The sequence below is a fragment of the Choristoneura fumiferana genome, chromosome 20 (assembly GCF_025370935.1).
Source record: "Choristoneura fumiferana chromosome 20, NRCan_CFum_1, whole genome shotgun sequence".
Lineage (NCBI taxonomy): Eukaryota > Metazoa > Arthropoda > Insecta > Lepidoptera > Tortricidae > Choristoneura > Choristoneura fumiferana.
Genome location: NC_133491.1, coordinates 15,681,334 through 15,709,175, shown reverse-complemented (window position 1 = coordinate 15,709,175; position 27,842 = coordinate 15,681,334). Strand labels below are relative to the sequence as shown.

Here is a 27,842-nt window from a genome sequence, read left to right as displayed (position 1 = left end):
TGAGTTCTTTAGTCGGTGAGAGTCCAGCACCGTCTGGTTCTTTAGCCGGTGAGAGTCTAGCACCGTCTGAGTTCTTTAGCCGGTGAGAGTCCAGCACCGTCTGAGTTCTTTAGCCGGTGAGAGTCCAGCACCATCTGAGTTCTTTAGCCGGTGAGAGTCCAGCACCGTCTGAGTTCTTTAGCCGGTGAGAGTCCAGCACCGTCTGAGTTCTTTAGCCGGTGAGAGTTCAGCACCGTCTGAGTTCTCCCTTGGATTTTTCCCGACTGCACGCCCCCATCTCACATAAAGCACTTCATAGAAAAAAACAAGTAAACAAAGGCAAGGAAGGTCTTTGGCCTTTGGTTTTTTGGACGAGGCCGCCATCTTTCGATCACCATCACTGGCACCGTTGCCATGGCTACTCTATTCGATGATTATGGCGCAATGATCACTACACCATTGAATGTTAATGCCACAAATACCTGTCCACTAGCGGCCGCAGCCGGCTTCTCCTCCTCCTGACCCTTGACCAGCTGTTCCTCGTCCAGCGCGAAGATGTCGTCGTCATCACCACCGCCGTTGCCATTGTTACTCTCGCCGTTTGGCTCCGGTTTGCTCGGGTCGACCAGGCGGATGGCTGCTCCGGAGACTACTAGCTGGATTTCGTCCTGTGTGCAGAGAAGTATTTGGATTTGACTTTGGTTGGTGTAAGAATGTGAATGGTGTTGGTGTAGAATCATTCACGATGACACGTGCCGTGGTTCATATACAATGTCATTAATGTCTAATTTTGACAAAATCACGCGTCTCCGTGGATGGCACTAGGTATAGCATGCCCCCCCCCACCCCCTGCAGCTCAGCCTGTATGCGCGGCGCGAGCAGCGCGCAGGGCCGCAGCCGGCGCAGCTTGTAGGCGACGCGTCCAAGGCGCGCGCGACGTGCCGCTCCCCGGCCGTTGCTCGCCCCCCCCTGTTAGTCCCCCCCACCTCTGGCAGCTCCAGCTGTATGCGCGGCGCGAGCAGCGGCGCGCAGGGCCGCAGCCCGGCGCAGCTTGTAGGCGACGCCGTCCAAGGCGGCGCGACGTGCCGCTCCCCGGCCGTGCTCGCCCCCCCCCCTGTTAGTCCCCCCCCCACTCTGGCAGCTCCAGCTGTATGCGCGGCGCGAGCAGCGCGCAGGGCCGCAGCCGGGCAGCTTGTAGGCGACGCCGTCCAAGGCGCGCGCGACGTGCCGCTCCCCGGCCGTGCTCGCCCCCCCCCCCCTGTTAGTCCCCACTCTGGCAGCTCCAGCTGTATATGCGCGGCGCGAGCAGCGCGCAGGGCCGCAGCCGGCGCAGCTTGTAGGCGACGCCGTCCAAGGCGCGCGCGACGTGCCGCTCCCCGGCCGTGCTCGCCCCCGCCCCTGTTAGTCCCCCCCACTCTGGCAGCTCCAGCTGTATGCGCGGCGCGAGCAGCGCGCAGGGCCGCAGCCGGCGCAGCTTGTAGGCGACGCCGTCCAAGGCGCGCCGCGACGTGCCGCTCCCGCCGTGCTCGCCCCCCCCCCTGTTAGTCCCCCCCCACCTCTGGCAGCTCCAGCTGTATGCGCGGCGCGAGCAGCGCGCAGGGCCGCAGCCGGCGCAGCTTGTAGGCGACGCCGTCCAAGGCGCGCGCGACGTGCCGCTCCCCGGCCGTGCTCGCCCCCCCCCCCTGTTAGTCCCCCCCCCACCTCTGGCAGCTCCAGCTGTATGCGCGGCGCGAGCAGCGCGCAGGGCCGCAGCCGGCGCAGCTTGTAGGCGACGCGTCCAAGGCGCGCGCGACGTGCCGCTCCCCGGCCGTGCTCGCCCCCCCCCCTGTTAGTCCCCCCCCTCTGGCAGCTCCAGCTGTATGCGCGGCGCGAGCAGCGCGCAGGGCCGCAGCCGGCGCAGCTTGTAGGCGACGCCGTCCAAGGCGCGCGCGACGTGCCGCTCCCCGGCCGTGCTCGCCCCCCCCCCCTGTTAGTCCCCCACCTCTGGCAGCTCCAGCTGTATGCGCGGCGCGAGCAGCGCGCAGGGCCGCAGCCGGCGCAGCTTGTAGGCGACGCCGTCCAAGGCGCGCGCGACGTGCCGCTCCCCGGCCGTGCTCGCCCCCCCCTGTTAGTCCCCCCACCTCTGGCAGCTCCAGCTGTATGCGCGGCGCGAGCAGCGCGCAGGCCGCAGCCGGCGCAGCTTGTAGGCGACGCCGTCCAAGGCGCGCGCGACGTGCCGCTCCCCGCCGTGCTCGCCCCCCCGTTAGTCCCCCCCACCTCTGGCAGCTCCAGCTGTATGCGCGGCGCGAGCAGCGCGCAGGGCCGCAGCCGGCGCAGCTTGTAGGCGACGCCGTCCAAGGCGCGCGCGACGTGCCGCTCCCCGGCCGTGCTCGCCCCCCCCCCCTGTTAGTCCCCCCCCCACCTCTGGCAGCTCCAGCTGTATGCGCGGCGCGAGCAGCGCGCAGGGCCGCAGCCGGCGCAGCTTGTAGGCGACGCCGTCCAAGGCGCGCGCGACGTGCCGCTCCCCGGCCGTGCTCGCCCCCCCCCCCTGTTAGTCCCCCCCACCTCTGGCAGCTCCAGCTGTATGCGCGGCGCGAGCAGCGCGCAGGGCCGCAGCCGGCGCAGCTTGTAGGCGACGCCGTCCAAGGCGCGCGCGACGTGCCGCTCCCGGCCGTGCTCGCCCCCTGTGAGTCCCCCCCTGTTAGTCCCCCCCCACCTTGGCAGCTCCAGCTGTATGCGCGGCGCGAGCAGCGCGCAGGGCCGCAGCCGGCGCAGCTTGTAGGCGACGCCGTCCAAGGCGCGCGCGACGTGCCGCTCCCCGGCCGTGCTCGCCCCCCCCCTGTTAGTCCCCCCCCACCTCTGGCAGCTCCAGCTGTATGCGCGGCGCGAGCAGCGCGCAGGGCCGCAGCCGGCGCAGCTTGTAGGCGACGCCGTCCAAGGCGCGCGCGACGTGCCGCTCCCCGGCCGTGCTCGCCCCCCCCCCCCTGTTAGTCCCCCCCACCTCTGGCAGCTCCAGCTGTATGCGCGGCGCGAGCAGCGCGCAGGGCCGCAGCCGGCGCAGCTTGTAGGCGACGCCGTCCAAGGCGCGCGCGACGTGCCTCTCCCCGGCCGTGCTCGCCCCCCCCCCGTGAGTCCCCCCCACAACTCTGGCAGCTCCAGCTGTATGCGCGGCGCGAGCAGCGCGCAGGGCCGCAGCCGGCGCAGCTTGTAGGCGACGCCGTCCAAGGCGCGCGCGACGTGCCGCTCCCCGGCCGTGCTCGCCCCCCCCTGTGAGTCCCCCCCCACAACTCTGGCAGCTCCAGCTGTATGCGCGGCGCGAGCAGCGCGCAGGGCGCAGCCGGCGCAGCTTGTAGGCGACGCCGTCCAAGGCGCGCGCGACGTGCCGCTCCCCGGCCGTGCTCGCCCCCCCCCCCCTGTTAGTCCCCCCCCCACCTCTGGCAGCTCCAGCTGTATGCGCGGCGCGAGCAGCGCGCAGGGCCGCAGCCGGCGCAGCTTGTAGGCGACGCCGTCCAAGGCGCGCGCGACGTGCCGTCCCCGCCGTGCTCGCCCCCCCCCCCCCTGTTAGTCCCCCCCCTCCTGGCAGCTCCAGCTGTATGCGCGGCGCGAGCAGCGCGCAGGGCCGCAGCCGGCGCAGCTTGTAGGCGACGCCGTCCAAGGCGCGCGCGACGTGCCGCTCCCCGGCCGTGCTCGCCCCCCCCCCGTTAGTCCCCCCCCCTGGCAGCTCCAGCTGTATGCGCGGCGCGAGCAGCGCGCAGGGCCGCAGCCGGCGCAGCTTGTAGGCGACGCCGTCCAAGGCGCGCGCGACGTGCCGCTCCCCGGCCGTGCTCGCCCCCCCCCCCCTGTTAGTCCCCCCCCACCTCTGGCAGCTCCAGCTGTATGCGCGGCGCGAGCAGCGCGCAGGGCCGCAGCCGGCGCAGCTTGTAGGCGACGCCGTCCAAGGCGCGCGCGACGTGCCGCTCCCCGGCCGTGCTCGCCCCCCCCCCCCTGTTAGTCCCCCCCACCTCGCAGCTCCAGCTGTATGCGCGGCGCGAGCAGCGCGCAGGGCCGCAGCCGGCGCAGCTTGTAGGCGACGCCGTCCAAGGCGCGCGCGACGTGCCGCTCCCCGGCCGTGCTCGCCCCCCTGTTAGTCCCCCCCCACCTCTGGCAGCTCCAGCTGTATGCGCGGCGCGAGCAGCGCGCAGGGCCGCAGCGGCGCAGCTTGTAGGCGACGCCGTCCAAGGCGCGCGCGACGTGCCGCTCCCGGCCGTGCTCCCCCCCCCCCCCTGTTAGTCCCCCCCACGGTCGGCAGCTCCAGCTGTATGCGCGGCGCGAGCAGCGCGCAGGGCCGCAGCCGGCGCAGCTTGTAGGCGACGCCGTCCAAGGCGCGCGCGACGTGCCTCTCCCCGGCCGTGCTCGCCCCGCCCCCCACCCCTGTGAGTGCCAGGCGCGCTCGCCACACCTGAACCAATAGCACAGAATAAGTAATCGAGCAAGCGCAAAGGGTCTTAGTTGAAACTGGGGCAAAAAAACCATTCTGGGCCCAATTTACGTAAATAAGTAGTTAGTTTTAGGGGTATTTTGGTGGAGGAGTGAAATTACCTTTGTCGGCTTAACTCGGACTGATTTTAATTACAATAGATGTTTACTTACAAGCAAGAATATTCCTAAGATAATGTGGTGGGATGGCTTATTTATTCCAATCGATTGCTCGTGAGATAGATACCGCAGACACGATCCAGATAATCCATGTGCTGGGACACCATTTAAAACATACCACTGAGTTTCACCAGTAGCGCCATCTAGTTTAATTTGTTTACAACTCGTACAATCCGAGTGCAGGCGAAAATCGCCTTAGTTGTGGTCCTGCAATGAGGGCTATCGTTTTTTGTCTCTCTAGATGGCGCACTGTTGCGTGAGGTTTTTAAGTATGGCTGTCAGAGTCTGTTATTACGGGGCGTTAAAACAAAGTTTAGATTAAAATCATATTATTTAATACACCTTAAAACCGTACCATAAAAAATATCCAGCAACCAGTGTTGCTTAGTCCCGTTATGTTCGGAAAAAAAGGGAGGACAAAAGTTTCCGAAAGACAAAACTGTCTCAAAACACAGACATTCATTGCCCCGTATCGCATAATTGCCATAATTAATTTCAGATATTATATAATTTGTCATTCTGTTATTCTAATCCCTACTAATATTATAATGCGAAATAATTCTAGGTCTGTCTGTCTGTCTGTTACCCTTTCACGTCGAAACCACTGAACGTTATTTGATGAAATTATCATATATTTCTCTGTGAATCCCAATATCAACATACGCTACCTTTTATTCCGGCAGAGGCGCACCGCGCGATAACCTAGATCTGCGCAGACGTAGTCGCGCATAAGCTAGTTATAAATAAACCTGCGTAGCTCACCCAAAACTATGAGATTTGACATTTCGGAGACCTCACGCTACACTAGCGCCTCTAGCGGCGAATTCATTCTAAAGCGGCAAGTTAAAAAAAACTATAGTGCGAAATGGGGCTTACCTGCGCGAACGCATGCGGCGGCTCGCCGGGCATGGCGCGGGATGCACTCGTTAACACTTGCATATGCGGGCGCCGCGCCGCCAGCACTCGGGCTGTCTCCACCTGGGAATAACACGAATTAAACTCCTGAAATATATCCTGAATAGGTTATAGTTTCAGAAAACAGAAACGTTCGTCCATGACACCGTTGTGAAATGAAGCATTCGGAACAAACATTTTCGGCCAAAAAGCCGGGATCCTAAAAAAAAGATCTTGGCAATTTTTGACGTCCCTACCGTCATGCAAGGTCTCGTAAGATTTCTCGCAGCCCTCCTCCCCATTCTAACGTAAAAATTTATTCGGTTTTAGGAAAGGGTGTTATTGCACTAAAATTCACATCTGTCGTGATTAAAAGATATTGCCTATATACCTTATAATAATAATATTTAATTCTATGTATATTCTTATACGTCCAGGCTATTCGGTTGTGGAACTCCTTACCGATTGACTTACGACGCGCAAAGTCTTTGTCACTATTTAAATCTATGCTTAAGGAGCATATTCATCTTGTAATTATTAGCCTTATTAAATTTATTTATTTATTATTTGTTGCTGTTTATTCACTACCTATATTTATTTTGGACGTATATTATATGTACGATATTAATTATGTATGTATTCGTAGATGTATTGCTGTTACGTTTACATTTTCTGATCTACTTTTGATGCACCACCTGTTGTAAAACTAGTCCTTCCTTCTTTCTGTAAAAAAGGTTGCTGGAAGAGATCGCTCTTAGCGATAAGGCCGCCTATTGCTCACCTTGTAATTTTAATAATTTGTTTTCTGTATCGCTTACTATGTCTGGTGTACAATAAAGAGTCTTTGTATTGTATTGTATTGTATTGTATTTTACTGATTGCACCATACTGTCCCTTTTTTACACAAAAATATGAATCGAAGTTTGATAAAAGTCTTATCCGTCTTATGCTTTCGTCACCATATTGCATCCATCGTCCGCCCTTTAACAATGACTGTGGGATTTTGACATTTACTCAGCCATTTCATTCATTCTCCTTTTGTGCAATCAGTTCTTTATTTAGCTGTGTCTGTAATCATTCACTTCAACCCTTGTGGCACTATCTATAATAATAAAAGATAAAATATAAGCTATCTCCACTATACTTACATCCTCAGCCTCGTCCAACTCCAAAACGCAAGCATCTTTGTCAGCGCATAAGTCAAGCGCGGGCGCTTCGTCCCCTCTCTCTCCCTCCGTCTCAGCCAAAGCGCCATTCGTGCTCAGTTCTGGCAACACTGAAAAAATACTTGGAGAAAATATTTTCAGATTGCTGGTCTGATTAAGGAATTAAGAGCGCAATCGATTTCCGATAGTTAATGTCTGAGACGAAAAAATAATGAAGTGAGATCAATTTCTATTAACAAATTCAGTGCCAAGAACCCGCTAGGCGCGTTCTCTGTTCGTAGGCAGTTTTCGCTACAAAGCGGAAAAACGCTGCTACGCGCTACGAGCGAATGCGGCAGCGAATGTGTTAATGTAATTGGTCGTCCCGTCCCGTATCGTGTGCTAAGGGTACCCGTCCACGGACGGGTACCCTTAGCACACGATATCAAGAGCCCTAATTTCTTACCGACGTCGTACCCGTTGGCCGCTTTGTTGGCTGTGAACGCGTCCCAAAGCGCTTTCTGTATTTCTAAAGCTTCTTTTTCATTCTCGGTTGCCTAAAACAAAGGAGACATTATTAGCCCGCAATGAGAATAGGTAAGGAACTGATAATTATTTCATATACTTACGACAGATTGTATATGAAATGACAGATCATTTTAGTAGTTTTTAATGTTAAACACTCGACGATCACGGGACGCTCAAGTTGCGTGTCAAAGTGACTATATGAAGATACAAAAAATAAAGTGCGGGTAGTTCAAAAAACTCGTGCGTCTAACTGAACGCGTCTTAAGCCGAGTTTAGACTTGCAAGAAAAATCGTGCAAGTTGCATTAATGAGGGCTATCGTTTTTTGTCTTTCTAGATGGCGCCACTGTTGCGTGAGGTTTTTAAGTGTGGGTTTCAAAGTCTGTTATTACGGGCGTGAAAACAAAGTTTACATTAAAGTCATATTTATATTTAATACACCTTAAAACTGTTCCATAAAAATATCGTGCAACTACAGTGTTGCGTAGTCCCGTTGTATTCGGAAAAAAGGGAGGACAAAAGTATCCAAAAGACAAAACTGTCTCAAAACACAGACATTCATTGCCCCGTAACGCATAATTGCCATAATTAATTTCAGGTTATGCAAAATATTCACAAAAAATTTCTAATTATAAGTAAGCCCGCGTAGCTCACCCAAAAACTATGAGATTTGACATTTCGGAGACCTCACGCTACACTAGCGCCTCTAGCTGCGAATTCATTCGCGATAGCCCTCATTACTCACTCACGTGTCATAGTAGTTCATCTATTCGGCGACTAGATGGCGCTAGTGTACAAGACAACACGGCCTCTGCTTTACCTTGATTCGCGGCGGCATCGGCGGCGGCAGAGCGCACAATCTGACGGCGGTCCCGCTCGCAATCGCCATCACGCAACGCTCGCCGACGGCGATTTGCGTTTGCAGCGAGAACAGTGCGTTCGCTCCCTGCAACAAGTTAGTTATTATAAGTTGTCATGTGTTTTTTAATCCTAACATTCGACTCGGCCATCAACTGAAACTTATAAATCCAGGCTCAATGTCTGTCAACGGGCAATGGAATTTAGGAGTGTTCGTTTCGTAGTCGTAGAACTGATTGTATCAGAGACTAGGAGCTCGTTGAAATGTGATTTTGACCTGGATTTTGACTGTTTCTGACCAGTCGCTATTTGGAGTAGCTTGACCGCACTATTTTGCGGAGGGGCCAATTTTCTTTATTATAATTTTTACCCTACTGTCCGATACAAAGTTAAGCTGTTCGAGCGTTTACAGGGTGACCCATGGCCATGCTACATGGATGTCTGAGAGTGTCTTAAATATTGTAGATCAGTGTTTCCCAAACATTGTTCTGCCATGGCTCGGTAATTTCACACTGCCCCTTCGTGACCTTTACGATTTACTTTTACGAATGTTTACGATGCTTCGATCTATAGTATAGAAGGTATTATTTTTCAAAAAAAGCGGGAACGTTGCGACCCGGTATTTTATTTTGATAGCCCGGTACCGGGTCGCGACCCGGAAAATGAGAAACGCTGTTGTAGATAGAAAATTTTATTGAAAGAAAACTCTTCTTTCTTCTCTGCGTTCCGTGCCATTAACCATTGAAGAGTTCCATCCTGCGGAGACGACCCCGGCCGGACTAACAGGATGTCACTTCCAGATTATTCTATTGTCACGTATTTACACATGTATATAAAATTTAAGCTCAATCAGTAACCGGGAAGTGGATCAAATTTAATTTGCAAGATTTGATGATAAAAGAGATGGACATTGATATATTTAACTGTAATGTCTGAGATGTTTTGATTAGCATGTGAGCATGTCATTCGATCACTTTATCTTATATTTCGTTTTGTTCTAATTTATGAGTAGTGCAATGCCTACCTGATTCCAAAATTGGAGTGAGAATGTCATTTGAAGAGTTATGTTTTTTGAGTAGGGTGTGATATAGCACGCGTCATCTCGTTTAAGTTAAGCTTAAACTTGTATTTTGAGACTATCTGTGAGATCCTGTAATTGGCTATGTGTCACTATTTTCATAATCATATTGTTTTATAAGCTGTTGGTTCTCCTTTAAATAAATAAATAAATAAACATCGGGACAGGTGAAACTAAATAAAAAGCTTGTAATAACCAACCGACCTGCATCCTGAGCTTAGCCAGCAGCAGTTTATGCAGCTCGTACTCCAGGAAGGGCAGCTGGTCGGAGATGTCGCGGGCGCCGGGCTCGGCCTGCGGCGGCGCGCGGCGCGCCCGGGCCGCCACGGCCGTCAGCGGGACCGCCGCGCGGTACGCCCGCAGCCCCGCCGGCAGCGCGCACGTCGCCAGCACCACCGCTGGGACGCGCGCGCGTCTGAAAATAGTATATGTTTTATCGAGGGGCTAAAATAAGCCAATATATACCCGAGTTGGTTAGCCACCCGAGCTTTGTCTATTTATCCGAGGATATTGACTTTTAGTCTCGTGGTGAACTCTATTTTTCAATTCGATAGCGAAAAAAAAATGACATTTTAGTACAAAAAGATTTAATAAAAAAATAAAAATAAATCTTACTAGATTTCGGCGGCAAAAGATTATCAATTATGTCTTTTGCTCTTTGCTCGACATCATAATTTTCACTATCACTTGACGACATTGTGACAATAATCAATTTATTTTAATCGTTTACGATTTACGCTTTACAACAATTTTAAAGTTTTCGCGGTAAGTATTTTTTCCAACCAGACACAGATATAACAAAATTGCATCGGCGAAATGGTCCATACACAAATGGAAAAATAGAATGGCGCCACCTTCTATGCGGAAAAAGCATAGAGCTAAGACCACGTAGACTAAGAACGTAACATTTTCGTCATGAAAATGGTCCACACACAATCTTATTTCTTGGCTATAACTGGCTGTTTGAGTTTATCTAAGTCGTAGTAAATAAAAAAAATAATACTTTTACCTAGGGACTAAAGTACTCACTTTACTCCCGCCTCGTAAGGCTATATTGACCTACTTTTAGAGCATGAGAAGTGAAAAAATACTTAATCACTATCTATCTCACTCTATTCTGTTAGCCGACACAATACGGAAATACAAATGCCGTTCCGTATTTATTTATGTTTTCAACATCGATTACAGCTTTACAAAGTTTATTTCAGCTTCCCACAGTCCCCCGCAAAAGGGGGTTCAGTGTTTTACAAATAAAATCAAAATTTGTTCATTTACGTGAATGACTTGGTCAAGATTTGTCTATAATACCTCTTTGGAAACCCTCAGACAATCCGACAAAGAAAGATAAACTGTCTGAAAGATTGAAGCTGACTGGCAAAAAGGATTTATACCGAAAAGATGGACCGAACCAAAATTTCCCTCCAGCAACCAAAACCCTCAGTATCCGGACCAAATTTCAGAGACAATGAAAAGAAGTCAGGAGTACGTATAAACGACGAACATCTCACGTATGAAGAATGCATGAAAGTGATTGAAGTCAAAGAGACAGTCTCTGTTTACCCCAAAGAGGCATAAATGTACGTAGAAATCCTCACCTGCAGCCGGAGCAAACCGAGAGCTCGGCGCGGTAGGGCCCCGCGCCGGGCGAGTACGGCACATGCGCCAGCGCACACGCCTCGGGCAGAGCCTCGCCGCCGCTATCAAGGTTGATGACAGCCGCCGTTCCCGAAGCTGATAGCACGCAGATATCCTCACTGCAAATAGTAATGCAGGCCGCTGAGTTACATCAACTATAGACGTAAAATCTCCGCTTCAGTAAATTTTTGGTTGCAGAATCAGATCAGATCATCACCCACCGTGAACCCGCGGCTTTAGCCAGGTTATCCGCGTTGCAGAATACACAACTAGGTATTTCACGGCTGATATATTGAACCAGCTTCCTGGGACAGCATACCCGGAGCGGTACAACTTTTTCAAAGGGCTGGCGCATCTGTACTCCTAGGTACACTCGTGTTGCTTGTGTCCATGGGCGGCGGTGGTTGCTTTCCATGTAAGAAACCCTCATGCTTATTTCCTGCCCTCTTATGTAAAAAATATACGTCCTCTCTAAAGTGTAAGTCTCACCATATGGCAGCAGTCTCGGTGTAAGCTATGACGGCGTTGCATCGCAGCGCGCGCGCGTGCGCCCGCAGTTCGGTTCGCAACTCGGCCCACCACGCCGCGCGGGAACTGCTCTCGCCACCGCCGTCCATTAGCTTCACTGATCTTGCGCACACTGTGCCACCTGGTGACAAAAGACCCGTATTATTCATCGTTGTAGCGACTCCTTGCGCCATCTAGTGAGCAAATATAGAAACGCAAATCCTACATTACGCCATCGAAGTTTCACGGCTCGGGCGCATTTATACAGCTTCTAGACGCTATTCCTTCGGACTTCGATCCAAAGGCATAACACCTGCCTGAAGAAAGATCTTTCTATTCTAGCCATTCCCCCACAATCATCATCATCATCATCAGCCCATAGCAGTCACCTGCTGGACATAGATCTCCGCCAATGAGCACTCTTGCGCCCTGTCTTCTGCTCAACGCATCCAGCTTATTGTTATGATCCGAGAGGCCGAGAAGTAAAATAACAAATTTCAGAAGGTTATGACTTTCTTAACAGTCATATGGCATATGAAACAAACGATAAGACTCACCAAGATGGACAATAAAGCCTGGAGGATACTCTGCCATGGTCAGGAAAGGGTACTCCAGCATTTCCAAGTTATTGCTGTTCATAGAAGGACGCAGGATCGCGCCGCCGCCGCTGCCACTGTTTCCTACTGATGCGTTCAGAGAACCTCCTGGAACAGGCAGGATTGTGAACTGACAAATCCATATCTCATCATCATTATCTTCGGCCTATAGACGTCCCACTGCTGGGCACAGGCCTCTGAGAATGAGAGGGCATGGGCTTTAGTTCCCAAAATGGTCCCGTGCGGATTGCGAATTTCATACATAGTGTAGTTTGCAGGTGTATATAGACGATGTTTTTCTTGACCAAAAACCTTACGGTTAAATTTCATTTTGCACTTCTAAATTCTGAGGTGTGAGCCAGGGCTCAAACCCACCATTTTCTGCTTGAGATAACATAGGTCAAAGGCTAGGCTATTATGGGCTTTTGTGGGAGGCTTTTGGTATGTAGTTATCGATAATACTTCTGGTATGTACTTAACAAATTATCGAGTATTTATTATTTTTTTAAATGGGCACATAAAGAGAACATCGTTTCATCGGAAATTAGTTTGCAGAAACAAAAGTTTGAGCAACAATAATTTGGTCAAGTGTGTGTCAGCTATGTAATGAACAGCCACTCACCTTTAGGCGTGACACTTAGATCAGAGTCAGACGAACGCCGATGAATCCCGAGCGGAGCCGAAGCGGCCTCCAGTGAAGAATTAGGCGCGTGGGGGGTCCCGGCTCCGATGACATCCCGATTGCCGTAAGACTCGTGCCGAGCGTGCCTCGGGGACCCCTTCTCTTTCTCCCTCTCCCTGTCTCTCTCCCGCTCCCTGTCAACACCGCACGCTGCATGCGAGTTATCACACACACTAGCCTGGTTAGTGTCGCTACACTCACACTTGTCATTATCACAAGTACCGTCTGTGTCTATGCTTTGACTATGGTCTAAGCTAGTCTCTGGCAATGAGGGTATGGTCTCTAACTTGGGTCCGCTGAGCAAGGGATGAAAGTGTTGCAACATAGGAGCATGAGGAACTCTGGATGAAATGGTATTAGGTTCGATTTCATTGGACATTTTACGCGACTCGCTCGTCGAGTGGACGCTATCTTGCCTTACTAGTTTCTTATCCTTTTTGTCTTTAATTTCGTCTTTTGTTTCCAACAAATTCTTATCCTTTTCGTCTTTTATTTCATCATGCTTGTCCCTTTCGGATGATACATGATTTTCCGTCTTTGTTTCGCCTACATCTTTGTTTTGAGTTTCAGCATTTAATGCTTTTTGTTTTTCGCTTTCAGATTCTTTTCTGTTTCTATCCTCTTCTACTTTTTCTAATTTCTCATTGACGTCATCAAAGAATTTCTGCTCATTCTTCTGCGTCGGATTAGGTGATGTTGGCACAAGCAGATTCTGAACTTTATCCATCAAAATAGTCTCCATCGCCGTGTGGATTAAGCCTGAAGGATTAACACTCGGTCGTTTTTGTTTGGAGTGTTCATGTTGATGGTAGTCGTCTTTACCGTGATACGGCGACGACGGGCCACTAACCGAAGCCCTAGACTCTGGTTCAGAACCAATGTACATAGAGACTTTAGAATGGGCAAACTCATCACTTTTGTGGAGTCGTTTGTTAGTGTCTACACCTTCTTTATCAAGGCTTAGTAAGTCCGTGTAAGAGAGGAAAGCTGAGCCTAACACAGTCTCGCTTGGAGCTTTAGAAGGGACATCAGAAGCCGAACTGGGCTGACTTAAGGCAGGTTGAGGATCACTATGCTTACGTTTCGGTAGCAAGGAGTAATGGGACAAGCTTTGGATCATGTTGCTATGGGATATTTTTGAAAGCTGACGCTTGATCTTGTGCGATGAACGATATACAAAGCCTTTCTTTTCTACAGGCGAGGACGGTGCGCTGATGCTTTTAGATACTTTCTTATGGCTGAATGGGTTGTGGAACTTGAAATGAAGACTATGAGACTTTGGAGCTACAAACGTGTGAACAGTTTTCCCTTCACTGGTCGAAGGCCTGGGGGAATCCTGTTCCGGAGAGTCACGCTCATCTGTTGATTCTGAATCTTCTTGAATGGGTTCTTTTTGACCCTTTTCTTCTTCAGTTCTTTGATTTTTCACTTCATTAAGGTCAGGAGTCATACATTCTAGTATACTAAGTTTCCTATCCATTTGCTCTACTATCGCTGGATTAACATCGTCATTAAGTACAGATTTGACGACTGAGCTAGTGGTATCATATGATTTCTCAGTGTCGGTCCTGAGTTCAGAGCTCTCGTCATCATCTTCAGAACTGGAGTATATTTCAGAACTTTCACCAGACAGTGCAGAAGAAACGGAGCCAAAGTATTCATCATTAGGTAATTTAAGGAAAGTATGTCTTTCAGGCACTGGGGTAGATGGGCACGATTCAGATAGTTTCCTTTGGCGTTCTGGCTTCTCCTCCGGATTTTCCTCAGTGGAGATATTTTTCAAGGACGAGAATTGCTGAATTGCTGGGGTCTTACTACTGCCGATAGATTTATTATCGTTATCTGCGTTCCTGGCTCTGTCTTCGTCAGATACGGTGATGTTAGGCTCGGATTCGCTGGTCCGCCTTAAAGTTGAGCATGGGGACTGTTCAGAATCCTGAGTCTCTGCGATACAAGCGAGACTTGTCTGTGCATGGAGGACAGACCGAGCGAGAATCGAGGCCATGCCGACGCCCTCATCGCTTTTATTAGCAAACGTCTTCCGAAACTTAGTCTTCTTCAAGCGTTTCAACTTTTTAAACTCTTTTGTGATATCAGTCAGTGATATACGCGATGTATCTGAAGAATTAGACTTTATAGAAACAGTATCATCACCCTGGTCAGATTTACGTGATTTGATGCTGCTCAGTCGGAACAGACCTGTTTTGAGTTTCTTAATAGCTTTAAGAGGTCCCATGGAGTCATTGTCATCATCATTACGGTTCAGAAGCTTATTAAGATCAGTCTGATCTTCAGATATGTGCCTCATGCTGTTGTGGGTGGCATAATCAGCGTGATAAATGGACATGTTTCCAGTATAACTTTTAGTGCTGGATTGTCTGGTCAGTTCGTAGGATTTTTCATCATCGTCTATGTTTTCTGACTCATCAAGCATGGATGACGTTTTAGGATTAAGAATGTAAAGTAGCTTTTGGAGTTCTTCCTGATGCGTTTGGAAATATTGATTTAGATCTGTTATACTCTCATTATCTGTCGCTAAAATGTCCAAGTACTTGTTAAGTTGCCTAAGTTACGAAGCGACACACCATGCAAACATATAATCATGAGTAATTTTATATTTATATATCATATTTATAGTTGTTTTAGTTGTAACGACATCTAAATGCACAGATAAAGCGTTACTTTTAGAGTACATACTTTATAATTTAAATTGCAGTAAATATAATAATGCATGTTTAATATCAGTTCAAAAAGGTTTTTTCCAAATCGCGGCTTAATGTTTTTGTCTCAAAAATAAATAAGTACCTAACAAGATATTTCGACATGGGACCATCATTTGTAACATAATTTTAATCATAATAAGTTCAATCTGTTATGTATACTCACTGCTGCGTGCAGGGGGGTATGGTGGGTGGTTGGCTGGCCATTGGTTGAGGAGTTATGCTAACTGCAGTACCTGCATCAAATATGAATAAATAAATTTGACGATTTAAGTGCTTTTTGTATGCGAAATCTGTCATTTGATTGCGATCGCGAGCAACGTTAGGCAATACAGCCTCTGGTTAAAAGCTCCCAAAATAAACAGGAGCATTTTAGCTATTTGCTGGTTTTTGGAGCCCAAAAACTGTGTCGGTTTCAATTTGTTTTATTGTGTTTTCAATGTATGATGACTTGATGATTCCAAAGCAAGACCGGCAGTTTTTGCTGTCACGAATAAATGTTTTCTTAAGATTGTTTTTTTTTGGGATCTTTTTGTATTTTTTATTTTAATTCCAAATTTTTACTTTTACGGTCATCCCGTAAAATCTAAATTGAAAATACAAACTGAAATATAGATGTACAGAAAAACCAGAAAAATAAGACCAGCAGTGTTGTCCAGCAGTGGTGTAGCGGTATAGCACGTGGCACGGAATGCCGAGTTCCTGGGTTCGATTCCCAGTGCTGGTCTTATTTTTCTGGTTTTTCTGTGCATCTATATTTCAGTTTGTATTTTCAAATGTTTTCTTTCTTTCTTTCGAACCAGAGATCTTGTGGAGTACTGGTTGAGTGAGTGAGTGAGAAATTACTGTTAAAGTGAGTGAGTAGAGTGTTAATAGAATCCCGCTACAAACCAATAGCTCTAGCCACAACTCCCGCCTCGCCTTCTAAGTCGAAGTCTTGTTGGTATCCGACCACCGCGTTAGCCCCCAACTCTGCTGCCTTCAGGCCCACTAGACGTTGGACCTTTAACAAAGAGTTAAAATAACGGGACATTTGTAGGGCCGAATAATACATTCATTAACCATGTAACATAATATATTTATAAGTAATCATCATCATCATTCCAGCCTATATACGTCCCACTGCAGGGCAGAGGCCTCCTCTCAGAACAAGAGGGCTTGGGCCATAAGTTCCCACGCGGGCCCAGTGCAGATTGGGAACTTCACACGCACCATTGAATTGCTTCGCAGGTTTGTGCAGGTTTCCTCACGATGTTTTCCTTCACCGCAAAGCTCGTGGTAAATTTCAAATGTAATTCCGCACATGAATTTCGAAAAACTCACGAGCCTGGCCTAGTGGTTTGACCTATCGCTTCTCAAGCAGAGGGTCGTGGGTTCAAACCCCGGCTCGCACCTCTGAGTTTATAAGTAATACTAACAAATAATGGATACAAATAATGGAAACGGATACAAAATTCAGATCTATTGTCAAGGAGACATTAATATCAAAGGCGTATTATAAAGTTAATGATTATATCATGGACAGGGATATTTGGAAATAATTCCGATCCGCATTAGCGATCCCTTTAAATAGCAAACCTACTGTGTTAAAAATAAAGTTGTGTTAAATACTTGTGATGTATACATATCATTTAATGATATTGTAAATCTGTTTTAAAAAATATATATACCTCGTTGAGTTTCTTGCCGGATTCTTCTCAGCAGAGGTTTTTCCGAACCGGTGGTAGATTTTTTTTGACATTCATAAGTGCTTGTTATAGCCTAAATTGAATAAAGATATTTTGACTTTTGACTTTTGAATGGATCCTAGTTATCTAAATAAATAAATTGTATTATTATTATTAAGCAGAGTATAATACAACATCCTAGGCGCCCCCTGTGCAAACGAAAGAAGTTGAAAATGTTTCATTGAGTGGAAATGTTGGAAAATTTGTATCGCCAGTGATTTTCAACACATACTGTTAGTTGATTTGATTGAACTTGAAAAGAGCTGATAATTTTCAAATGGCTGTAAAGGGGCCACGAGAACTGCATTGCTTAGGCCCGCCATAGTTGAACCACCAGGTTTAGATACACATAATTCGGCACGGGTGTTAATTATGAATCGTTATTGAAAATCACGACGCAATTATGGGGACTATCTTCGGGAATATTTGGGAAATATTGGAATTTCAATTCAAACGGCACAGTTTTAATCCTACTAATATTATAAATTCGAAAGTTTGTTACTTTAGTTATAAGTATAAACTACCGAAACGGCTGGAGGGATTTGGATGAAATTTGCCAAACAATTAGTTTATAACCTGGATTAAAATACAGGATACTTTTTATCCCGATATTCCCACGGGATAGGGATACAATCTTGAAATTTCAACCACTTGGTTTAGTCTTGAAATTTTGGACAATTGTTTGAACACAACCTCAATGAAGACCACGACATACATTTTGGGATTTTCCAGGGGAATTTTGTAAAATCCCGGACTTTCAATTGCAACAACTAGATCGAATAGTATAAGCTAGTACCATCAGCCAAATATGTGGTCTACCATCCTAAAGTTGATAATCGCTTGCATATCATTAAACAATAATGCCAATAGACGTGTCTGTCAACTTGAAAGTTCGACTTTAGTGACATAATTTATAGACCACATATTTGGCTTCTAATAATTAAAGTGAGCGTTAAATCTGCGCGGGTAAAGGCTCGTACATAGACACCGTATTTTTTTCTTGATTGCCATTAATTTGCTCTATATGCGTGGATTAAAAACGATATAATTACGAACTTAAAAAAACGTCATAAATTTACACTGTTGCATTGCACATATTAACGTCATTTGACCTGTTGAAGGAAAGTTAACGGGCATCAAAAATAACACGTTTTACAGATATACACCTGGTTACTGAGCTTGATGAAGGCGACCTGCCTCGCCTCGTTGGAGGCGCGCGGTGTCCGTATCTTGTCGATCCACTGGTACTCCGGATCGTCGTTCACGACCAACTCTTCCACGAAGCCGTGGATCGCCTGCACTTTGTAGCCCGGCGGGATCATTGGGCCTGGAGATAGATCATACAATAATAAAGTCGCCACCATTTATTTCGAAGCGGCCAAGGTGTTCCAAAAGTTCATATTTAAGAATAAGAATATGCTTTATTGCCACAAACACAAATACAAAACAATTAACAAAAAAAAAGTTCACAAAACACATTTTGAGGCAATGAGGGCTATCGTTTTATGTCTCACTAGATGGCGCACTGTTGCGTGAGGTTTTTAAGTATGGCTTTCAAAGTCTGTTATTACGGGCGTGAAAACAAAGTTTAGATTAAAATCATATTTAATACACCTTAAAACCGTACCATAAAAATATCGAGCATGCCACAGTGTTGCATAGTCCCCGTTTTGTTCGGAAAAAAGGGAGGACAAAGGTTGCCGAAAGACAAAACTGTCTCAAAACCAGACATTCATAGCCCCGTAACGCATAATTGCCATAATTAATTTCAGATAATGCAAAATATTCACAAAATTATTCTAATTATAACATTTCGGAGACCTCACGCTACACTAGCGCCTCTAGCGGCGAATTCATTCGCGATAGCCCTCATAGGTCCCAGTCTCAGCATGTGCTGGACAGGCAGTCCAGCGCTGGTTTTCAGCCTGGGCCTTTGAGCTCGGTCGGCTGCAGACTTTGTATGAGTGAGCGACAGAGTTTGACACAGTGCTTTAAAGTACATAGCAAAAAATAAAATTATGTACATTAAACAAACACAGTCAAAGGAATAAGTAAAGGGGTAAATGAGCTTTCATGTATTAGAGTAATAATAAATTCAAACATCAGAAGAAAAAGAAAACAAAAAGCAAAAAACAAGTAACGTGCCCTTCGTGAATGAAAAATAAATCAAAAATTATGCGTACGCATGTGGTCTGAAGCCGTGGTGGCCTAGTGAAGCCGTGGTGGCCTAGTGGTTTGACCTATCGCCTCTCAAGCAGAGGGTCGTGGGTTCAAACCCCGGCTCGCACCTCTGAGTTTTTCGAAATTCATGTGCGGAATTACATTTGAAGTTTACCACGAGCTTTGCGGTGAAGGAAAACATCGTGAGGAAACCTGCACAAACCTGCGAAGCAATTCAATGGTGCGTGTGAAGTTCCCAATCCGCACTGGGCCCGCGTGGGAACTATGGCCCAAGCCCTCTTGTTCTGAGAGGAGGCCTGTGCCCAGCAGTGGGACATATATAGGCTGAGATGATGATGATGATGTGGTCTGATGTGATTGAGAGAGTGCGTGTGTGTAAGTGCGTGCGTGTGTGCTATTTCGATATTTTTGTTCACCTTGGCCGTTCCGAAATACCTTATTGCAACTGTATCCCAGGTCTCTGGATCCAAAAACACTTACTTGACATGTGCATTTTCTTAGAAGGACCATTTTCCTCAAAGAAATATTTGGTCTCTCAAAAGGTCATCATCATCATTATCATCATCATTCATACCAGCCTATAGTGCCGCTGCTGGACACAGGCTTCCTCTCAGAATGAGAGGGTCTGGGACGTTGTTCCCACGCAAACCCAGTGCGGATTGAGAACTACACACACCATTGAATCGCTTCGCAGGTTTCTTAGGATGTTTTCCTTCACCATAAAGGTCGTGGTAAATTTCAAATGCAATTTCGCACACCTATTTGAGATGCAAGGCGGGATTGAATCCACGATCCTCTGCTTGAGAGGCCATAGGGTAAGGAAAAAAAAACAAAATCAAATGCCTAATGAAAATAAAAATGAGTGGAGTAGGAAAGGGGAGCAAATCAAGGCATATCGTCACTACTTTTAAAAACCGGCCAAGAGCGTGTCGGACACGCCCGAAATAGGGTTCCGTAGCCATTACGAAAAAATGAAATAATATTTTTCTAAGTATTTAGTATTTTGTACGTAATATTCCAAGTTTAGATACCTTAGGCTGCTATTTACTCTTAAACTAACTAACTACCTAACTAACTAACTAACTTAACCGTTATAGTTTCCCATGTAAGTTTGATATACTTACTACCATTCTGTTTTTTTTCCACCCACCGGTTTAGATTTTAGAGAGGGGAGACGCTCGATTTTAATGAAAATTTGCCTTTAAAGTTGAATATTTTGCAAAGAAATCGCTTAATCAAAAACTCGTTTTAGCAACCCCCTTAAAAGACCTATCCAACGATACCCCACACCACAAGGTTGGATGAGAAAAAAAAATCATCCCTACTTTACGTTTATGGGAGGTAGTCTAAAAAAATTTATTTTTTATTTGTTTATTGTACCATTTTGTCGGCATAGTTTATATATTCGTGCAAAATAACAGTTTCCTAGAATTAATAGTCCCTGATCTAAGCCGCAGATGGACAGACAGACAGACATGGCGAAACTATAAGGGTTCCGTTTTTGCCATTTTGGCTACGGAACCCTAAAAAGCTCGTAACGCAAAATGGATAATTTTTCTGAGTGAACTTTATGCACATTATTTCAAGGATCAATTTAGTTGACGTATTGATTTGAGATACGAGTTTTTTTTCAAAGTAGTGACGATATATTACGGGCTACATAAAAAAAAATGTCTAATGAAACTTCACTCACAGTGGAAGAACTGCACGCCGCAGCTGGACGTCTTGTACTTGTTGAAGTCGGAGAACAGTTCCACCTTGACGATGACATTCAGCTCGCCGCGAATGCCGTGCATCGTGTCGAACACGGGGATCCAGCCCGACATCATGGCTCCTGCAACAATAGTAGATTGTACAACTAGAGCATAAAACGAGCCATTTTACCCGAAGCGTGCATATAGCCGCCCGAGCCGGTACGGCGAGGGTGGATAGGCACGTCGACGGGAAAATGGGTTTAATGCTCAAGTTTTCACTCTGCTTTTCAAGTCGATTGAGAGGAAATTTAATAGCAACAGTGGAAACTTGTTGACTTACTAGGTACCTTTTATTTTTCATGAATTGCTATACAATTATAAATTTTTAGTTTTACATAGTATAAAAATTATTAAAAATATATAGAGAAACTTTTTTGTTTATGGCTGTTGACACCCGATTACCTTGGTCTTAGACGAAGATTTTACTTTATGCACTAGAGCATAAAAAGTAATTTTATGTCGCCTAAATCCAGCATAAATACCAACTGTACGAGCATGAGAAGTGTTTTTTTTATATTCATCTAATCAAATAACTCGAAATATTAGAACATTAGCGCATTGAAGTGGCAATAGGCAGGTTATATAGCTAGAACAGATGACCGTTGGGGCCGAAAAGTTCTCGAATGAAGGCCGCAGATCGGCAAGCGCAGCGTAGGACGTCCACCAACGAGATGGACGGATGACCTGATTAAAGCCACGTTCAAGGTTGATGCCGGCCGCTTCCAATACAAGCAACTGGAGGCCCATGAGGGGGAGGACTATGTCCAACAGTGGACGTTCTACGGCTGAAATGATGATTGAAGATACAACTGAGATGGAAAAAACAGACCATCTGGGAATCGAACCAGATCCGTACCGCGTGCTATACCGCTACACCACTGATGGCCAACGGTACGACACGAATTTCCCTATGCAAATATCTCAGCTTGTGTTTCTTACTTAGTCACTTAAGCCGACGCTAGCGACATCTATGCCGTAAGCGGAAGTCACCCGGACAAGAGATATCGTTTCTAAGCATCAAATTAAGATTGCAATTCCAAATGTTACTTTACGGTCATCCCGTAAAACCGAAATTGAAGATACAAGATGGTCTTATTTTTCTGTCTGTGCATCTATATTTCAGTTGTATAAACGGCTTAATTTGAAATGATGATGATGATGACGATTAGATCATTCCTGATAAGGAACTCTACTCGTGATTTCGGGTTTTGTCTAGGGAGAAAAACAGTTGTATAATGAGAATGAGTGAGATACAATGAGCACGAATGCTTGACAAGCGTCCTTATCTACTTGGAGCAATGAGGGCTATCGTTTTTTGTCTCACTAGATAGCGCACTGTTGCGTGAGGTTTTTAAGTATGGCTTTCAAAGTCTGTTATTACGGGCGTGAAAACAAAGTTTAGATTAAAATCATATTTAATACACCTTAAAACCGTACCATAAAAATATCGAGCATGCCACAGTATTGCATAGTCCACGTTTTGTTCGGAAAAAAGGGAGGACAAAGGTTTCCGAAAGACAAAACTGTCTCAAAACACAGACATTCATTGCCCCGGGACGCATATTTGCCATAATTAATTTCATATATTACAAAATATTCACAAAATTATTCTAATTAGAAATAAACCCGCGTAGCTCACTCAAAAACTATGAGATTTGACATTTCGTAGACCTCACGCTACACTAGCGCCTTTAGTAGCGAACGCATTCGCGATAGCCCTCATTGGGAACGTGTAGGGATCCTTTGAGGCCAGACGGAGTGTCAAACGGAGTGTCAAACACATACATCACACGCGACGGCGACGGTTGGTTGCGAACCGTGCTAGTTGGCATCACACTAATATTGTAAATGCGAAAGTTTGTAAGTCTGTTTGTTACTTCATCACGTCTAAACCGCTGAACCGATTTAGATGAAATTTGGTATACAGATAATTTAAGTCCCTCGAAAGGACATAGGATAGTTTTTATTCCAGAAAATTGCACAGTTCTCGCGGGATAGCGATAAACGAATTCCACGCCGACGGTGTCGCGGGTAACTGCTAGTACTTAGTCTCATACTTTTCGATACAAAGAATATATTTTTGCCTGACACGGCATGATACGGTGTTATGTGTTGAAACCTTTATGTTGTCTTACCGCCGTGTGGCGCCGCGGTCCCCCCTTTGGTGTTGTTGGCGACCCGTGCCAGGAGGGGAGCGAGGCTGATCACCACCTTGCCGATGGCGTCGTTGGCTGAATACGTGTCGTGGTCCATCAGACGGAGCTGGAGCGGCTCGTCTTGCAGCTCTGATTCGTCCACCTGCGGGGAGGATGAAATAACGAATTACAAAAATATTGAAGAGAATTTTAGGCTGCCTTTACACCAGAGATGTGCGAGGTTGCGTTGCGTGGGATGCGTTGCGAAGTACTGTCACTACTAGCCAGTGGCGCACGCGCTCTGTTCCCGCCTCAACGCATCAGGTCGCTTATTTGAAAAGAGCCCGCTACACGCCCTCACTTCGCACTTCTTAGCTACTCGCACATCTCTGGTGGAAATAGTCACAACTTTCCACATCCTTGCACCGCTCAGCTAACTCGTACATCTCTGATGGAAACGCAGCCTAACCCCACGAAAAAGCAAAGTTCCCACGGGATGCAGACAAATCTGCGGGCAACAGCTAGCATTCTTTATTCTACCTCGGCCAAGGTCATAGATTAGCCAACGTCAGCAAAACGTTAATCGTAGTTTAGCCAAAAACATGTACAATAATACATAAATAAACAGTAAGTAGCAGACGCCCGCCAGACGTAGGCGAAAATAGACAGAACATATGGTGTTTGCAGCTGAGCCAATTTTAAGAACGAAATATTATGAATTTTAGTATGTACGTCATACATACTAGTTACTATACGTTCGTCCCAGTGGCTGTGCCCAGTTTTATAATAGGATGGATCCAACTCTTCCAGGGATGTAACGGATTGGTTTTATCGGAATCGAAAGTGGAACCATATGTTTTCAATTTAGTTTATCGGAATCAGAAATGGTTTTTATAATAAAATTCCAAAAAATATTACAAATGAAACAGATACAAAATTCAGATCTATTTTCAAGAAGACATTAATATCAAAGGCATATTATATAGTTAATGATTATATCATGGACAGGGATATTTGGAAATACTTCCGATCCGCATTAGCAATCCCTTCAAATAGCAGACCTACTGTGTTAAAAATAAAGTTGTGTTAAATACTTGTGATGTATAGATATCATTTAATATTATTGTAAATCTGTTTATAATCATCTAACAGATAAAGGTGAAAGTTTTTTTTTTTCAAATACAAAATAAAAAATTGATAAAGATAAATTTGACTTTGAATTAAAAAAAAACATATGTGCCGACCTCAGCATAAAAATGACCCGTTTGTGGAGCCAGCGCTTCCCGACGCCACCAAGCATTGTGATTCAATATAACTTCCGTTTCAAAAGTAAGGAACCTCAAATCACAGAGGTTTTTTCCGAACCGGTTTAGTTTTGTTTTTTTGACATTCATAAGTGCTTGTTATAGTCTAAATTGAATAAAGATATTTTGACTTTGACTTTGAATCGGAACCGAAAACAGAATCGGAGCCTGAGTGCAAGCGGGGCGATGAGCGAACTGGTAAAATTAAGCCCGTTTGTTTTTGATGTACGCCGCTTATGTCCCGCCGCCACGCTAAGCATTGACATTCAATATAACTTCCGTTTCAAAAGTAACGGAATCCGGAAACCGAAAACGATAATAACGATATAAATGCAACAGATCCTAATTTTCACCAAATATATTTTTCCCACTGTTCATATAGAATGATGAATGTTTTTTTTTCTGAATCTGTCTGTACACTATTCAGGATATACTTCATGATGTAGAACCTAAAAACAATACTAATGCTCAACATTTAACTCAACTTTTTTTCTCCCAACAATTAAATGAACTAGGTTTGATTAACAGCGATTAATAGTTCGACATAGTATAAACACAATGCCTGTTCAGACATAATTTATGTTAGTTCAGTTAATCTGCAGATCTATAAAATGTAGTTTACTTTGTATTTTCAATCTGCGGAACCTTTTAGTAATTAATGTTACAATGAGCTCACGATTGTTGCAGTATTTCATACTAATATTTCGTAATTATCAATCAAAAAGTTATAGGTACCAGAAATCAAAATTTGTCAAAGTTTAATTGATCTAGTGAGTGTGCAGTAAAGTTAAGCGTCTCTGCTTAGCTTAGGCAAAATTGTTTTAGTGTGTCTGTAGAATTTATGTTTAGTATGTTTTTTGTGTATTGAATATTTGTAATAAATGTCTCTGTCCAGCTATTCTTTTTGTACAGGTCTAACTTCTTAATTGATTCTTGCAAAATTTCTTGAGTACCAGTATATTCAAACTATTAGTGGATAGTTTTTGGTAAATTTTTCAAAATAGTTTAGCCTTGAGGGTGTATAATGATTGGTATAACAAAATTTGATAAATTTTCAAAGGATAGGAGCTTCACAGAACTTTTTTTATAAAATAAACCTAACCTAACCTAACCCAAAGAAAGTCAAATCGAATTTATTAATTCCAATTAGTAAATTAAATATATATATGTATATAATATTTTTTCAATTAATATATTAATTTATTTGTATTTGTTATTACCATACAAAAAAGTTTGGTTTTTAAGATAAATTTTATTATATCAAATGAAAATTATATCCTTTGTTACGCACTGAGCCTTCGGGTTTGAAAATATTAAAAATATCATATTTCAGCAATTTAGAAAACGCCAAGAGGTCTACAGCTCACAGAATTATTAATTAATATTATGTATGATAAGTTTTTATATGTAAAGTAGTTTAACTTTTCTCTCTTGCCCGATTAATCGCAGTAAGCAATGGTGTTTGTTTATAAAACTAAGCAATTCTAGAAAAGTTATAGAAATTGCAATGCAAGGAAATGAAAGTTTGTAATGAAATATTTATTTGCATTGTTGCTGTTATATTTCCTTGCAATCAAAAGTGAAAAGCAAAGTGGATAACTAATTCATAAATCTTTCAACTAAATTAATAGAAACGTTTCTGTTATGACGTGTTTCTTGCACTTGTTCTATATATTATTTAGTGCGGCTAATCAATTTGGAGAAAAATTGCATCTTACCTCAAACCGATACCATTCCGTGCTGTTCCAATGAGGATTCAAAGACTTCCGACACACATCAGTCTTATGTGTGACACTCCCAAACTTGATCTCCACAAATGCATCAGTTGTATCACTAGCCCGGTCCATCACAGGCAAGTTCCGACCCGCCAGCACTTTTACTTTAATCTTCCCAGGCATTTTTACTTTTTCTATTATCTATCCACTAAAAAATTGTTTAAATAATGTTCATAACATATTCAACCGCATTATCACCTCTTTATTCAATAGATTAGCACATGCCTATACGTAAATTTCTAACACAAATATAGGATTCAATATCTTATCACCGCATAGATTTGTAGACAGATTGCGGCAAGATCTCAAAGATAACTGCGTCTTTATCGCATAATACAAAAGCGGCACTAATATTTAAACGCATTAAACAGAAATAGTCTCTTGTTTACCGCACATTTGAGGGATAAAACAATGTTATTTCGAGTGAAAATATTTGGGTGTCGCTCACATTCAGGACAGATATTACGCGACGGTGTAGTATAAACACTGCACCTTTAAGCGCCTCTGTAATGTCGAAACTGTTCTAAAAGTAATGAGTAGGTTTATTAATAGACAAATGAAGTTTTTATAAATAATTTGGAAGCGATAGGTGCAATAACACGACAGCGGCAGTTGTCAAATGTCAAATGAAAGAAATGTCAACATACTGAACATGTCAACAAACTAATTGTCAAATTGAAAAGGTGTTTTTCATGTAGCAACTACTAATGACCTTGGCTGGCTGTATGGATGACATTTCCTTTACCTATTACCTTGGGGGGAAAGCAAGAAAACTTAAAAACAACGTATTGTGACCAATGAATGAACTCCTTTATTTTTTAAACCTTACATGCCGTGCGTAAAGTCATCATCATCATCTTCATCATCATCGTATCAGTCGTACGACGTCTACACGTCTACTGTTGGACTAGGCCTCCCCCATTACAATACCGTTATTGGTCCCTAATCTATTGTGTATGTAAGTAATGTAAGCAAACCCGAATAGGTACATAGTAAAAATTCGAATCTGTCTGGTTATAAAATACACTTTACAGCAGAACTGAAAGCAGGACGCATGTAGCGTAGCGCCTTGAATACGCCTCTTTTGTGTAGGCTTAACGTCGAAATCGTCGTTTGGTTCTTGCCCTTGCCACTCTTGTTTTTAACCTCCGACACAAAAAGAGGGGTATTATAAGTCTGACCGCTACGTGTGTCTGTGTGTGTGTCTGTCTGTGGCACCGTAGCTCTCAAACGTGTGGACCGATTTGAATGCTGTTTTTTTTTAATTGAAAGCAGGTTTTCTAGCGATGGTTCAGCCGTTTTTGAGATATTGAACTTTGAAGTGACAAAGTCGGGGGTTTTCCAACTTTTAGTTGGTTAGGTTAGGTAGTTAACCGCGTACAAGTAGATACAAAGTCGTATGAAGTGTGAATGAGTAGGTAGGTACAAAGTATGGATGTTCGTCGAAATGTGTAAATTAGCTAGCTTGCTACAATAGCAATGGTGTAAATTTAATAAAAAAGCTTTATCAACAAACTCACTCAATAATGTTTTCAACTCAACGAAAGATTTTTTTTTTTAATTATTAAATTAATGTCTGTCAATTGTGTTTGTTACTTATTTTGTACAATAAAGAGTTTACATGTACATACATAAAGCATCGTCGACGTTTTCCCAAATCAGTTATTTTAGAATAATATTTTCTAAATTATTTCAAACACTGGTTACTTTAGCGCCAATCTGGAGGGATTT

General features: G+C 45.1%; 1 protein-coding gene across 1 annotated transcript; it reads right to left on the bottom strand.

Moving 5' to 3' along the window:
- Nucleotides 1–413: 413 nt before the first annotated feature.
- On the bottom strand, nucleotides 414–26,732 carry LOC141439440 (uncharacterized). Its single transcript, XM_074103726.1, has 23 exons — nucleotides 26,055–26,732; nucleotides 23,033–23,195; nucleotides 20,837–20,977; nucleotides 18,129–18,289; nucleotides 16,127–16,238; nucleotides 15,402–15,471; nucleotides 12,456–15,079; nucleotides 11,795–11,941; nucleotides 11,220–11,379; nucleotides 10,691–10,849; nucleotides 9,300–9,510; nucleotides 7,980–8,105; nucleotides 7,099–7,189; nucleotides 6,636–6,763; nucleotides 5,470–5,571; nucleotides 4,238–4,396; nucleotides 3,965–4,155; nucleotides 2,816–3,797; nucleotides 2,524–2,733; nucleotides 1,961–2,361; nucleotides 1,291–1,517; nucleotides 966–1,003; nucleotides 414–647 (listed from the first exon to the last, which is right to left on the bottom strand). The coding sequence occupies exons 1-23, from the start codon at nucleotides 26,232–26,234 to the stop codon at nucleotides 414–416; spliced, it is 7,017 nt and encodes a 2,338-aa protein (XP_073959827.1). The 5' UTR covers nucleotides 26,235–26,732.
- Between the last annotated feature and the right edge of the window lie 1,110 nt (nucleotides 26,733–27,842).